General features: G+C 48.1%; 1 protein-coding gene across 13 annotated transcripts in view; it reads left to right on the forward strand.

The window, feature by feature from the left end:
- Positions 1-2,789: 2,789 nt before the first annotated feature.
- PLCG2 (phospholipase C gamma 2) overlaps positions 2,790-15,020 on the forward strand; it is a 178,017-nt gene continuing 165,786 nt past the window's right edge. For 2 of the 13 annotated variants that reach the window (XM_063612481.1, XM_063612486.1), the window contains exons 1-4: positions 2,832-3,005; positions 6,493-7,229; positions 8,856-8,894; positions 9,364-9,603. In XM_063612481.1, the coding sequence (XP_063468551.1) occupies positions 9,411-9,603 (193 nt within the window). In that variant the 5' untranslated portion in view covers positions 2,832-3,005; positions 6,493-7,229; positions 8,856-8,894; positions 9,364-9,410. Of the gene's footprint in view, positions 3,006-3,351; positions 3,537-6,492; positions 8,048-8,855; positions 8,895-9,363; positions 9,604-15,020 lie in introns of those variants that run through there. The other 11 variants (XM_063612480.1, XM_063612487.1, XM_063612479.1 and 8 more) reach the window with 7 other exon arrangements.

The following is a 15,020-nucleotide window of genomic DNA, read 5'->3' on the forward strand; positions in this document are numbered from 1 at the left end:
GCCTCAGCCTCCCAAAGTGCTGGGATCACAGGCGTGAGCCACTGCACCTGGCTCAGAGTGGTTTTTTTCCCTACCTATTTTATTCCATGGAAAAGAAAGAATACACAGAATGGTTCCTTCCCCTCTCATTATCCTTTGGAAAAGAAGTGTCATTTTGCATTAGAGTCCTCCCAGAATAGCGCCTGCCACCTTCATGATGATGATGATTGTTGTTTTTGAGACGGAATCTCGATCTATCACCCATGCTGGAGTGCAGTGGCACCATCTTGGCTCACTGCAACCTGCCTCCTGGGTTCAAACAATTCTCCTACCTCAGCCTCCCGAGTACCTGAGACTACAGGTGTGTGCCATCACACCTGGCTAATTTTTGTATTTTTAGTAGAGAGGGGGTTTTACCATGTTGGCCAGGCTGGTTGTGAACTCCTGATCTCAGGTAAGCCGCCTGCCTTGGACTTCCAAAGTGCTGGGATTACAGGCATGAGCTACTGCACCGAGCAGATTATTTTTATTTTGAACAACCAAGTCAGAGTTTGAGAAAGAGATGAGGGGCCCCCAGCACTCTTTTTCAATCCACTGATTCCTTCAGTTGTTCATCTGGGGGGTGGGGTTGGGCCGGGGGTTGGTTAGCAAAAAACGAGGCAAAGAAGAAAATGAATTAAAAACACGAAGAAAAAAAAAGCAAACTGCCATCTACGATGACCATTATCTCACATACAATGGACATTTTAACTCAAAAGTACTATAGGCTCACAGGCATAGATTAAACAGAAGCCCGTTCTTCATGTTCTTGCTTTTTTGCTTGGTTCCCACAGATGAGAGAAAAATCCAGCCAGAATTGGCATCTGTCAAGATAGGATTTAGGAGCCATGGCTCCCTAGAGTGGTCTCCACACATTCTGATTATATGCAATCTCATTTTGCTAGCAAGTGACTTAACCCACTCCCCTATCCATATAGGCTTTGTAATAATAAATTATACATATATATGACTGTACTAATATATTGTGTACATTATATAACACATACTAAAACAGAAGTGTGAAAAAGATTGGTTGAAATAAATACAAGCTGAAGTTCTAAAAAAAAAAAAAAAAAAAAGAGACAAAGAAATTGCCCCTAGTTGTAGTCATTTTCCCTGGGGAATTGGTCCCATGACTTCAAGTGGTTGATGTCATAATGAGTCCTTCCAAGATCTCTTTAAAAAATTGATGTGTTAAGTGATCTGTGGTGATGAGCACAGGTATACACACCAGTTGGGAGTGCTGAAAGAAATGAATCGACAGATCTTGCAAAGTCAGCAAATGAGTCCTATGGCTTGGGATACAACATTGACAGTGAGAGTGATATTCCTCAATTAAAAAATGCTATAACAGGCCAGGTGCAGTGGCTTATGCCTGTAATCCCAGCACTTTGGGAGGCCAAGGTGGGTGGATCACTTGAGGTCAGGAGTTTGAGACCAATCTGGCCAACATGGTGAAACCGTGACTCTACTAAAAATACAAAAAATTAGCCGAGCATGATGGCCTACACCTATAATCCCAGCTACTCAGGAGGCTGAGGCAGGAGAATCGCTTGAACCTGGGAGGTGGAAGTTGCAGTGAGCCGAGATCGTGCCACTGCACTCCAGCCTGGGCAAGAGAGCAAGACTTTGTTTCAAAAAAAAAAAAAAAAAAAAAAAAAAAAAAGCTGTAACAGAGCAGTGGTACATGCCTGTGATCCCAGTGCTTCGGGAAGTAGAGGCAGGAGGATTGCTTGAGGTCAGGAGTTCAAGAACAGCCTGGGCCACATAGTGAAACCTCATGTTGAAAAAAGAGAAAATTAGCCAAGTGTGGTGTGCGTGTATAGTCCCAGCTCTTCAGGAGGCGGAAGCAGGAGGATCGCTTGAGTCCCGGAGTTCGAGGATGTGGGGAGATATGATGGCACCAATGCACTCCAGCCTGGGTGACAGCGTGAGACCCTGCCTCTTTGAAAAAACAAGCTATAACTCAAGCAACTTGGAAGGGAAATTCAAGTGCCTGACAGCTGTCTAGGTGCGCCTGAAGCTGGCTCTAGTCACAACAAAGATATCTCCATTAAAGAGCATACGAAGGGTTTGAATCAGATAGCTTCATGCAACACATGAACGGAAAAGTAAATTTCTTAAAGAACATATTAGCTTCTCACGAGATCAGGAAAAGGGAACAACAATTGTCTGGGGATCTTTGCTCCTGACTCCCTTTGGGGTTGGCACTATGTTGATCACGTTTTACAGATGGGGAAACCGAGCCTGTCGGTTTTTAAGTGGTCTGCCTAAGGTAGCAGTAAGGGGTGGTCTGACTCCAGCGCAGTCTCAACGAGGGCTTCAAATTAGGGCCATGAATTGGCAATTCCTGGCGGGTGATTGTGAGGAGTACATTTATTTTTAATTTTTATTTATTTATTTTTGAGACGGAGTGCCTCTCGGCCACACTCATCCTAGCTCACAGCTGTCTCGAACTCTGGAGCTCAAGCGATCCTCCCGTCTAGGCTTCCCAAAGAGGTGGGATGACAGGCGTGAGCCCGGGCGCCCGGCCGGCCGGGAGTGTGTTAAGTATACGGCAAACACCTGGACTGCGGCCGGCGCTCCAGGAATGCTATGATATTGGGGAATTCCATTTGTATCTGGCCGAGTGGCCTCGGGCCGGTAGCCTCCCCTCGGGCTGCCTCAGTTTTTTCCTTGGCACGCAGAGGCGGGGCTCCAGGCCTGGGCCGCTCCATGGCGGGGAGGGCGCGGGGACGCTGCGCTCGGGGTGCGCTCGGAGAGGCGGACCGGGCTGGGTGCGCCTGGGGCGGGGCGGGGCGGCGCACAGGGCGGCCCGCGAGGATCACGTGGCGCGGCGCCGCGGCCGAAGCAGAAGTAGCGAGCGCCGGCGGCGGAGGGCGTGAGCGGCGCTGAGTGACCCAAGTCGGGACGCGGGCCGCTGTGCGCGGGACCCCGGAGCCCAAATCCGGGGCAGGCGGGCAGCTGTGCCCGGGCGGCACGGCCAGGTGAGCTGCCCCGTCGGGAGCGAGGCAGGCAGGGCGCCTAGGGACCTGCGCCCCACGGGGACCGGCGCCCAGGGCGCTGCGTCCGAGGGGGTCTGCGTCCTGGCTTACCCGGAGCGGGCAGGGACGGGGCGCACCCACGGGGACCCCGGCCCGCCGTGCCCGGGGTCCGTTTGGTGACGGCAGGGATCCTGGCCCAGCCACCGGCCACTTCCTCACCCCGGGCCGGCGCCACCTCTCTGGTCCGTGCGGTGGGGCGGCCCCAGCTTTGAATGGGGACCGGGAGGAAGGTCAGGGGTCGTGTGGGGCTGGCGTTCAAAACTCCTCTTTTCGAGCGGCTCTGCGTGGGGTGGCGCCGTCTCTCCTGACCGCCCCTGTGCGCAGAGCTCGCGGACGCTCGGAGCCACACTTCCCCGTCTCACTTCGGTGGTTGCGGGTGGCGGGTGGGAGCGATACCGCGGGAGGCGCAGTCCTTCCCCGAGACTTTTGGAGAGCTTGCAGGACGCTCGCGACGCCCGCTCCGCAACTGTCTGCGTAATTATGTGTGTTTGTGCGTGTTCCTTGTTGTGCTTTGGAATCCCAAAGAGGGGATTACCCAAACAGCGCAAGAGTTCAGGTTAAAGATGTGCCCCGTTTGGACAGGGAGCGCGTGGATTCCAGCAGGAGGGTGGGGCGGGTCTGTCTTGGTACCCTAATCTTGAACTAGCGTGAGAAACTATGGGGGGGCGGGGTGGTACAGGGGTGACATGGCGCGAGGGAAACAGGTGGCCTTGCCCATCGGAAGTTAATTTGAATTTCAGTTCCATCAATGTGACCCTGGGCAAGTTGAAGAAACTTTTTGAGTCTGTTTCCCCCTCTGGATACTGGAGCCACCCAAGGCTATTTTCCAGGGTTGTGTTGAGAATTGGGGCTTATTGCTGTTACACGAGGTTCGCTGAGAATCAGGGCGCATCCATGGAGAGTCCTTGGGTAGTTCCTGACTCTCTGGTTCAAGGGCATTCTCTGGGGCACGGGCTGTCGTCCTTAGCTACAGTTCTGTGGGGAAGTTTTACAGAATTTTGAAGTCTATGCCAGCCTCAAGCAGTTTCTCTTGCAAAGGTGTGTGTGCAGTCACGTGTATACCAGCTCAGGGACATTCCTCATTGTGAGCCTCACTGATGTTTAAGTCACCCAATGATGCGGCTGCCTCCCCCCGCCAGCGACTGGAGTATGGGCAGTTCCTCTGGAAGAGGAAAAGCACAGACTCCATGAATAGCCCTTTTGCACTCGTTGGGTAGAGTCAGTGGAAAGCTGCTGGAGAGAAAACTTTTGAAAACACTTCTTGGTCAGGCGCAGTGGCTCATGCCTGTAATCCTAGCACTTTGGGAGGCCGAGCTGGGCGGATCACTTGAGGTCAAGCGTTCCAGAGCAGCCTCATTAACATGATGAAACCCCATCTCTACTAAAACTACAAAAATTACCTGGGCGTGGTGGTGGGCGCCTGTAATCCCAGCTACTCAGGAGGCTGAGGCAGGAGAATCATTTGAACCCAGGAGGCGGAGGTTGCAGTGAACCCAGATCGTGCCACTGCACTCCAGCCTGGGTGACAAGAGAGACTCCATGTCAAAACAAACAAACACAAACACTTCTTAATTTAGAAAACAACAAGAACACAAAGAGAACAGTTTGCCCGTTACATCATCACTTAATATAAATAAAGTCAAGTCGCATCCTCTACCCTCTCCCAGCCTCCGATAAATAGTAACCCCTCTCTTGGATTTACCAGCAGATTGCCTTTATAAAAATGGAATTGTATTATACTCATACAGTTGCAACTATTGTTTGAAACTTATTTTTTTATTGACCTCACAAATCTTTCCAGATCAAATTGCTTATCCATCATCCTCATTCTTTATGATAGCTACTGAGTGTTCTTCAATGCATGTGCACCACTATTTATCCAGGAGGCCCCCCACATTGATGAGCAGTTGTTTCCTGTTTTTATGTATTTCTATTGCAAATATTGCTTCCATGATTTTCTGTCATACATATTGCATCTTTGTGCATGTCTTTCTGTACATGTACAATTGCAGGATTGAAGCATATGCGTGTTTTGCTTTTTAGTAGCTGCTCACAGGTTGCCCTAAAAGAGCAGGGGTGGAATTTACACTCTCGCCTACAGTGGCTGACACTGTTCCTTTGAAAACAGTGTATTCCCTCTGATGCTGCAGAGTGGGTGTAAGGTGCAGCAGTAATGTCCCTTGAACTGTTGGAGGGGCCCTTACCACTCAAGTATTTGCCTGTGTTCCGTTTTAACAGAATGGTTTTGTGGGATTTTGGATGAAATTCTGTACTGGCTTACCATGCAGAGAGCACTGAAGAGAAAAAAACTTCCTTGGGTCCTTGTATCTCATTTCTTGTCCTTCTTTTTTTTTTTTTTTTTTTGAGAAGGAGTCTCGCTCTGTCGCCCAGGCTGGAGTGCAGTGGCGCGATCTCGGCTCACTGCAAGCTCCGCCTCCCAGGTTCACGCCACTCTCTTGCCTCAGCCTCCCGAGTGGCTGGGATTACAGGCATGTGCCACCACGCCCGGCTAAGTTTTTGTATTTTTTTTTTTAGTAGAGATGGGGTTTCATCGTGTTAGCCAGGATGGTCTCGATCTCCTGACCTCGTGATCCGCCCACCTTGGCCTCCCAAAGTGCTGGGATTACAGGCGTGAGCCACTGTACCCGGCCCATTTCATGCCCTTCTAAATAAGCTTATGAGATACAATAACATGAATGAGCTTATGAGATACAAGAAAATGTCCTTTTGAAGGAAATGAAATGTAAAAATGGCAAAAATCAGTTATTCAAACTCAGTCATGTTTGTATTCACAAAATAAGTCATTTTATAGAATTACCCATTAAGAATGGGAAACAGGAACAAAAAAGGGATTTCAAGGCTTTTTGTTTTCTTTTTTCTTTCTTTTTTTTTTTTTTTTTTGAAAAAAACAAAAAAAGCAGAAGCAAAATGGAAGTTGCTGTGGTGGCTGGTGCTCTCCCCCGGGGTCAAGGCCTTGGAGACCTCCCTGCTATAGTTGCTAAAGCGTGGAACGCTGGAGGCCTGAGCTGGGTGCTGGCAGGGTTTGAATGGTGGACTCCAAGGATCTTTTGGCCATGAAGATCTGTTTCCAATTGTATCTCATAAACTCATTCATGTTCTTGTATCTCGTAAGCTTATTTAGAAGGTCATTTCATGAGATACAAGAACCCCAAACCAGAAATCAAGGAAGTTTTTTTCTCTTCAGTGCTGTCTGCATGGTAATCCAGTACAGGATTTCATCCAAAATCTCACAAAACAATTCTGTTAAAATGGGGCACAGGCAAATACTTGAGTGGTAAAGGCCCATCCAACAGTTCAAGGGACATTATTGCTGCACCCGCCCTGCAGCATCAGAGGGGATACAGTGTATTCAAAGGAATGGTGTCAGCCACTGTAGGTGAGAGTGTAAATTCCACCTTTGTTCTTTTAGGGCAACCTGTGAGCAGCTATTAAAAAGCAATTGGTGAGAGGCAGCATGGAAGGCTGGTGTTTATGGCTGAGCTGATCCACTGGGCTTCGAAGCTGGAAGTCACTGGAACCCTGGGGAAGGTTAAGTCCAAGACCCTCCCAGAGTGAGGGCTGGAAAGAACTGAGGAGCCTGGTCCCTTGTCCTGGTTTCTGTGTAATTGAAGGTGTTATAATGGGGCTTGTGTTTCCTACTTATGTTCCAGTGGACAACGGCCTAGAGACCTGGGAGTGGGGAACTCCAGGATGCATGGCTGGGGACAGTCAACATAGTGAAGAGCTTTGTGGTTGGCACCTGGGTCAAATCCAGTTTCAGCTACTTTCTATCTGTGTGACCTTGGATAAGTCCCTTAACCTCTTTTGAGAGGGGCAAGTACTGGCAAATCAGTTATTCTCTGGCCAGATTCTGCCACAGGATTCTGCACTAGGGGCTTGGGACTCAGGTGAGGGTTTTGATCTTTTTGCTGCCGCTGGTCTACATGACTTTGATCAAGTAATGTGACCTCTTAGGATTTCAGTTTTCACCTGCAGTTTTTCCCATTTACATAAATGAGATGAACCAGACGTGACAGGTGCTTGGCACCTGGGGAAGGGCCCAATAAACGGCTGCTTAATAAGGATGAAATGGGCCATGGGGCCACCTTCTTCATCCCTTTGTCCTGGCTGATGATCAGGAGGTCATTTTGGGTTTCTCCTGATAAGGTAAGATGCACATTAACTCTCAGCAGGGTTTTTTTTTTTTAGCATACTCTGTTCTGCCTCCCAGCCTTTGCTTAAACTGAAAGCCAGTTCCTCCTGCTTCATCTTTTTTGCAAGATTGAATTCAGATGCCTGCTTTTTTCCCCTGAAAGCTTTTTCTGAGCCCTTTAAGTGCCTAGCCTCACTCCAGATTAAATTTAGGGGCCCTTCTTGCTGCCCTCTGCCTGCCGCTCCCCCAATGCATGCTTCTGCTGCTGCACTTGTAACTACATTAGAATTCTCAGTTGATTAGTCTGTTTCCGCATGGGCAGAGAGCAGGTGTAATTATCTCCTGCTGCTGGCATGGCTGACCGAGGAGGTCCCTTTGGTATGGGTGTGCAGTAGATGGAGGTGGGGGCAAAGGGCAAATCCTGGGCCCCTCCCCATTCCCCTCATTTGCATCCTCGTCCCCAGCTCAGTACCTGGCAGAGTTGACATTTAATTAATGCCTTCCCCAATGGCTGATTAATGTTAACTGAGACCCTGCTAAATGCTGCAGGCTGTGCATACATTGTAGCTTTTTGTCCTCCCAGCTGCCCCTTGTGGGCATTTAACCTCCATTTGACAGATGAGGGAACCGAGGCACAGATTTAGAGCAGCTTGTCAGAAGGCTAAGCGGGGCTGCAAACACAGACAGCCCTGGCTGAACACCAGCCTCTTATTCCTCCGCCTTTGGATCCTGGAAAGGTCTCTCTAGTGCTACTCTGTAACCTTGAGAGCTACAGAGTAACAACTCCAGGCACCTACAGGGACTTGGAGGGAAAGAAACAGAACAAATAATGGTAATTTTAACAATAGCTTAATCTAAGGAGTGCTGACTTTGTATCATTGTTTTAAAGGCCTGAGATACATTATCTTGTTTAAGCCTTACGAAAACATTTAGATGGTGGATACTGTTACCTTCTTTTATGGGATTGGAAATGAGCCCAGAGGATCTAAGTGACTTCTTGTAGTGGCTGCAGCCTAGCTGACAAGGGGGTCCCTGGTGGTTCAGCTCTAGGGCCTGGGGAGCCCCTTCACTCTAAGTCCTATTTTGGGGGCAGGCAATGTGTTTCTGGGGATTTAGGAGGCAGAATAAGGGGATGCTACAGAGTGAGGGCTCAGGGAGCGAATAAGGGATTTTGAGCAGTGGAGTGACATGATTTGATTCATGTTCTAAAAGGATCCTTCTGGCTCTGTGTCTGAGAATTGACCCTAGCAGGTCAGGGAAGAAGTGGGGAGAGCAGGATTAGAATAGTTCAAGTATGATATCCTAGGAGGAGCTGGTGAAAGGGTGAGATGCGTTGGAAGTGGTTGTGAGAGAGTCCACGGAAGGATTCCTCCAAGATGTTGGGCCCAAGCACCTCTCTGACATTGACCACTCAGGAGCATAAACAGCAATCAAGGACACCTGCTCGGTGCTGGCTGTCACCCCAGGTGCTTCGCTGGGGCATTTCTGAACACTCCCATTTTAAAAAGGCTAAAACTGAGGCACAGAGAGGTCAAGCAGTCTACCCAGAGCCACACAGTCAGCAGGAACCTTCTCTAGGGTTTGAACTTGAAGCTGCCAAGACCTGACATTTCCTGCCTTTTATCCTCATTTCTGTGTAGAGGAACCATTTGCCAAGGTCTCCATGGACGATTCTGCAGGTTTGGTTTGTTTTCCGTTTATTTCATTTTTTGTTGTTGTTGTTCTTAATTTGGCTCAGGAATAAAGAGATGGTTAGAAATCTCTAGACGGGATAGAGAAGGCTGTTGGAGATCGGGGTGAGAGGTGGGAGCCGGGGTGGGCTGCTTTGGCTATTCAAATACTCTTTAGGAGAAGAGTGGGTGGGGAGAGAGGGGCTCACTGCCAGGTCAGGGTGATTTGGTTATTCAAAGCCCAGGTAACGGTTGGGTCCTTGAGGTCAGGGGCTCTTCTCACACTTCAGTTTCCATTTAACCCTTTGTGTCCTGCCTTAGCTCTCTGAGTGGCCAGCGATGCCTTGCCACTAGAACCTTCTCCTAAAACTCATCCTGATTGACATGAGACAGGATTTTGGTTCCTGAAGTTCATGCCCTGTTAACTAAACCCCTTTCAGTACTAAAATCAGTTCACTCTTTAATTCTGCCCTTTCAGCCTCCTGATTTCTCCCGATTCCTTCCTTCTCCCTGGAGTGGCCAACCATGTCCACCATAGTCAATGTGGATTCCCTTGCGGAATATGAGAAGAGCCAGATCAAGAGAGCCCTGGAGCTGGGGACGGTGATGACTGTGTTCAGCTTCCGCAAGTCCACCCCTGAGCGGAGGACCGTCCAGGTGATCATGGAGACGCGGCAGGTGGCCTGGAGCAAGACCGCTGACAAGATCGAGGGCTTCTGTGAGTACTCACAGGGTGGGGCAGTGTTGCCCGTCCTCTGGGGCCCTGGCCTGAGCACCTGTCCACCTTCCTATCTTGTCATTACTGTGATTATTGTTGGTTTGGTGTGTTCTTTTATTCTTAAAATGAAAGCATTGCCAGTTTGTGTGGATCTCTGATGAGGTTTACAGCAGGTGGAGGAAGTTCAGCCGGGAAAACTCCGGTGAAATAACCAAAGCTGAGGTCAGCCAACTTGGAAATGACATTCATGCAGCTCTCCTTGCCTGGTGGTTCTGTGCCCTGTCTGACAGCATCAGGGATCGTCTGGTTCCCACAACTGGTGGAGTCGTTTGTCCTGTTAAGGGCGAACTAGCCCAAGCCTGCAGAAACTCATAGCTTGGTCGCCAAATGGTACTGTGTTTTACTGCACGCCATAGCAGTCAGGGGCCTTTGCTTTAGTCTCCAAGCAGAGAGAGTGAGTTGTTGAATGTTTTATGGCTTTCAAATGCAGGTCTGGTCCAAGTAGAGGTGTCTCTCCTCCCCTACCTCCTTTAGATTGGGCAACTGGTTCAGATCCTAAAGTTTCCTAAGACTGGTTTTAACAAATAGAGTAAAGGCACTTAAGCAATTTTCAGTTGCAAAGATTTGCTCTAATTTGTGTTTTTAAATTAACTAGTTTTTAACTGAAATATATATTCCTGGGTGTTAAGGAGTCAACTCAAATGTTTCTCCATGCCAGCCCCTAACCCATGCTACTGAGGCAAGTTCATTACCAATTACTTTTATCTTCCAGAAATATTCTATGTTTGCATAATGTGTCGATTTAAAAAAAAAGCAGTTGGGAACTCTTGTACACTTCTGCACCTTGACTTCTTTTTGTTAATTAATAATGACGTTGGCGGTGGTTTCTTATCAGCACGCATTGATCTCATTCTTTCTTGGACACGTGACATACAATGGCACAGGCCTCGATGTAACAGTTTAACTCCAGAGAGGGGCATTTTGTGCTGTTTCCAGGCTTTTGTTATTAGTCGAAGTGACTATCATTGTACTCTTTTTTTTTTTTTAATTAATTTTTTTGAGACAGGGTCTCTTTCTGTTACCCAGGCTGGAGTTCAATGGCATGTTCATGGCTCACTGTATCCTGAGCCCCCTGGGCTCAAGTGATCTTCCTGCCTCAGTCTGCCAAGTAGCTGGGACCATGGGAGTGCACCGCCATGCCTGGATAATTTAATTTTTTATTTTTTTTGTAGAGATTGGACCTCACTATGTCCAGGCTCGTCTCGAATTCCTGTGCTCAAGTGATCCTCCCTCCTTGGCCTCCCAAAGCATTGGTCTTACAGGCATGAGCCAACTCACCCAGCCTTGTATCCTTTTTTTTTTTAATAATAGTTTTATTGAGACATAATTCACATAGTATACATAGAATTCACCCATTGTATGCAGCATGTATACTGTGGTGGTTTTAGTATATTTATATATATGTGCAAGCACCACAATCAAATGTATAATGTTTATATCACCTCAAGATGAAACCCCGTACCTTTCACCATCACCCCATCCCCTCATCCCCGCTACCAGACGTAAGCAACCATTAAATTTAATTCTGTTTCTATAAACCTCTCTGTTCTGGACATTTCATAGAAATGGATCATATATATATGGGCTTTTGTGACTGGCTTCTTTGACTCGGCATTTTTCAAGGTTCATCCACTTTGTTGCATGGATCAGAAATTTCCCTTTTTGTGGCAGAATCGTGATACATTGTATGGATATTCCACAGTTTATTCCAACAGTTTATCTGTTGACAGACACTTGGGTTGTTACCACCTTTTGGCTAATATAAATAGTGCTGCTAAGAATGTTTCTCTACAAGTTTTTGTGTGGATGTCTGTTTTTAGTTCTTTTGGGTATATACCTAGGAGTGGAATCGCTGGGTCATATGCTAACTCAGTTTCATCATTTTAGGAACTGTCAGACTGTTTTCCAAAGTGGCTGCACCATTTATATTCCCTCCAGTGGTAGAGAAGGGTGACCATTGCATTATTCTTCATTTGTATGTATGGGTATATCTGAAGGACAGCTTCCTGGAGGTTTATATCTGAGATGAAGGTGTGGCATATATATATTACATATGGTTTTTTTTTTTTTTTTTTTTAGACAGAGTGCCCCTCTGTTGCCCAGGCTGGAGTGCAGTAGTACAATCTCTGCTCACTGCAAGCTCCACCTCCTGGATTCACGCCATTCTCCTGCCTTAGCCTCCCAAGTAGCTGGGACTATAGGTCCCTGCCACCACGCCTGGCTAATTTTTTGTATTTTTAGTAGAGACGGGGTTCCACCGTGTTAGCCAGGATGGGGGTATGACATATTTTAACTTTAAAGGGAAGTTTGGCAGCACCCCGCAAAAGAGGTTGCCCCACTGTGTGTTTCAGCCACAAGGTGTAAAAGTACCTGTTGCCTGCACCCTCATCTATGCTGCGTGGCTGCTAAAGTTGGCCATCCACAGGTAGACTTTGGTAGCTTGGTGTCATCCTTAATTTGATGTATCCTATCATGAGTGTGATCAAACTGCTTTCTGAAAGGCTTCTCCTGGTTTCGGAGGGAAGTTGGTCTCTTGTGGCACAGAGCCAGAGCCCTGCTTTGAAACTGCCCATGTGGAGGTGGCCATCTTCCCTCTTGACTGTTTGCATTGGCCGGCTCCACCCCCAGGTGGCCCAGAAACCTGTTGCAGCTGGGGTGGCCACCCTCCCTTCCCCCACAAGGGGTGAGAGGATTGGCATTCATGGTAAATACAAGTGGGCCACGTTGAGAGTGGACTGCGGGTTGCTGCTTTCTCTTCTCAACTTGCCCATCCCATGCCTAGCTGCCCATCAGAAACACCCAAGGGGGATCTTGAAAGCATAGGGTATTACTATGGCATGTGCATATACCTATATAACAAACCTGAACGTTCTGTACATGTATCTTGGAACTTAAAGTAAAATAAAATAAATATATATAGAAAAGAAAGTACAGGGTATTAGAACCTTCTTATGAAGCTCATTCTGGTGGGCATGAGACACGATGTTGGCTTGAAATCTCTGCCCTGTCATTCTCCCCTTCTGCTGAGTAATACCATTTCACTCGCTTACGCAGGTACACTCTCTTGCTTTCTGTTTTAGAGACAGGGTCTTGCTCTGTTGCTCAGGCTAGAGTGCAGTGGCCTGATGATGGTTCACTATAGTTGTGAACTCCTGGGCTCAAGTGATCCTCCTGCCCAGTCTCCCAAGTAGCTGAGACTACAGGTGAGTGCCACCATGCCTGACTGATATTTTAACTTTTGTGTAGATAGGGTCTTGCTGTGTTGCCCAGGCTGGTCTCCAACTCCTGGCCTCAAACGATCCTCCACCTTGGTCTCCCAAACTGCTGGGATTACAGACAGGAACTACCATGCCTGGTCTCAATTCATTCTTTTATTTATCTGTTCAGCCTCTTTGTATCCTTCTTCTTTCTCCCTGGAGAGACCAAGAATGATGATATTTCACCACTTTGGCTGGGGCGCGTTATTATAATAAGTCCCCCAGACGGTCTGGTAACTAGGCAGGTTTCACACATACGCCACTGGAGAGACACTGCCCTTCCTCCCCCTCCCCGCCTCTTTTCCCTCCCACTTTCCCTATCTTTCTCCTTCCCTTCCCACCTTTGCCCCTCTCCTTTGCCTCCCTTCTGCCATTTGAATGCCTACTGTAAGCACTACCCTAGGCACTAGAGATACCTCAGTTATTAAACTGGATTCAAATCTTCATGGAGCCTGTATTGCTTTATTAGGTATGAGCAGTATGGGGCTTGACTTCCAGTGCCATTGGATGAGCTTTGCTGTGTGACCTTGGGTGAGTTACCTCCACTCTCTGAACTTTAATTCCCTTATCTGTGGAATGGAAATAACACTGGTGTCTACCCCACAGGGTCATGGCTGGGAAGAAGCAAATGAGAAGATGCATCAGAGAGGCTCGGCTGAATTCATAGCGTGTGACAGGCACTCAGTTGTGGGGAACCACCGCTGTCAGGATGTTTGCCGTTGTTGCTAACTAGTGGAGTCTAGCCTATGTAGTCTTCCTTAGGGGTTTGGACTGGAGGGGAGTAGGGCCCATTCTCAGGTTTTCAGAAGAGGGACGACGTGATTGGATTTGCATCTTTGAGCATGCAGTGGAGGTCCTGTTTGCGATGATGGTGTTGGGAAAGTGACAGGGAAAACCAATTATGTGTGAAGAGCTTAGAAATGTTGCTTCCCCCTCACACCTTGAGAGAGCAGGCCTTCAGGCCCTGGGTGGGGACTGTCAGTGTCACCGCTCAGTCTCCTGCTGAGAAGGGTGACGGTTTTTATCTCAAGGAGAACTCCCAGCTGTGCCAATTTCCTCACGGAGTTCTGGTTAGCAGGAACTTGCTGGTTACTGTGGGGTCTGCAGGAGCAGGTGCACATGAGAGGAGCACTGGCACTTGGTTTTGGAATAGTTGGCAAATGGTGTGTGACTTTTGGACAGGTGTTACAATCCCTGTGCAGCCCTGGGTAAACCTCTAGGTCCTATTGTCCAAAGCAGCGTGTGGTTCTCAACCAGGGTGATTTTTGCTTCCCCCTCCCTACTCCAGGGTAGGGGGCATTTGGCAAAGTCTGGAGACGTGTTTGATTTTCTTACCTGGGATACAGGGTGCTACTGGCATCTAGTGTGTAGAGGCCAGAGAGGCTGTTAAATGTTCTATAGTGCACAGGACAGTCCCCACCACGGAGAGTGATCCAGCAAACATGTCAGTGGTGCAGGGGTTGAGAAACTGCTCTAGAGTCATGTATTTGCTTTGCTCACAGCAATAAAATGTCACTGGGTAAAATAGGGTTTTGCTCTGAACCCTGTTATGATGGAGCTTTCTCATTTGTTCAGCACATGTTTGCCATCATATTGAGTGCTAAACTCTGCAGAGAGAGGGAGGAGGAGGATGGAGTCCCAGCTTGCAAGAGGGGGAGACAGACTGAAACTTGCCCTTGCAAGATGGCATGCTTAATACCATAGCAGGAGTTTTCACTGGATGTGGTAGGAGGAGGGAAGGCTTTTGTCCATTTGGCTGTGGGGGAGGTGGTGAGGAATGGGGAGGGCTCATTGTGGAGGAGCTGCTTGGGTGGAGTTGAGAGACATTTGCTAGATGGTTATCAGGGATGGCTGCCCTGATCCTGTGGGATTAATGGGTGTCATGTAATATAAACAAGTAGATTTGTGGGTCATAGATCTGGGCAGAGCTCAGTTGGGCGATTCTTCTACTCTATGTAGCCTGGACTGAGGTCATTTGGTGTCACCTCGCCTGGAAGTTTCCAGAATCTTCACCCACACATCTGGTACCTTAGTGGTGATGGCTGGAAGACCGAGCTTAGCTGGGATTATTTTTTGTTTGTTTTTGAGACGGAATCTCTG

Source organism: Symphalangus syndactylus, chromosome 11 (assembly GCF_028878055.3).
Source record: "Symphalangus syndactylus isolate Jambi chromosome 11, NHGRI_mSymSyn1-v2.1_pri, whole genome shotgun sequence".
Lineage (NCBI taxonomy): Eukaryota > Metazoa > Chordata > Mammalia > Primates > Hylobatidae > Symphalangus > Symphalangus syndactylus.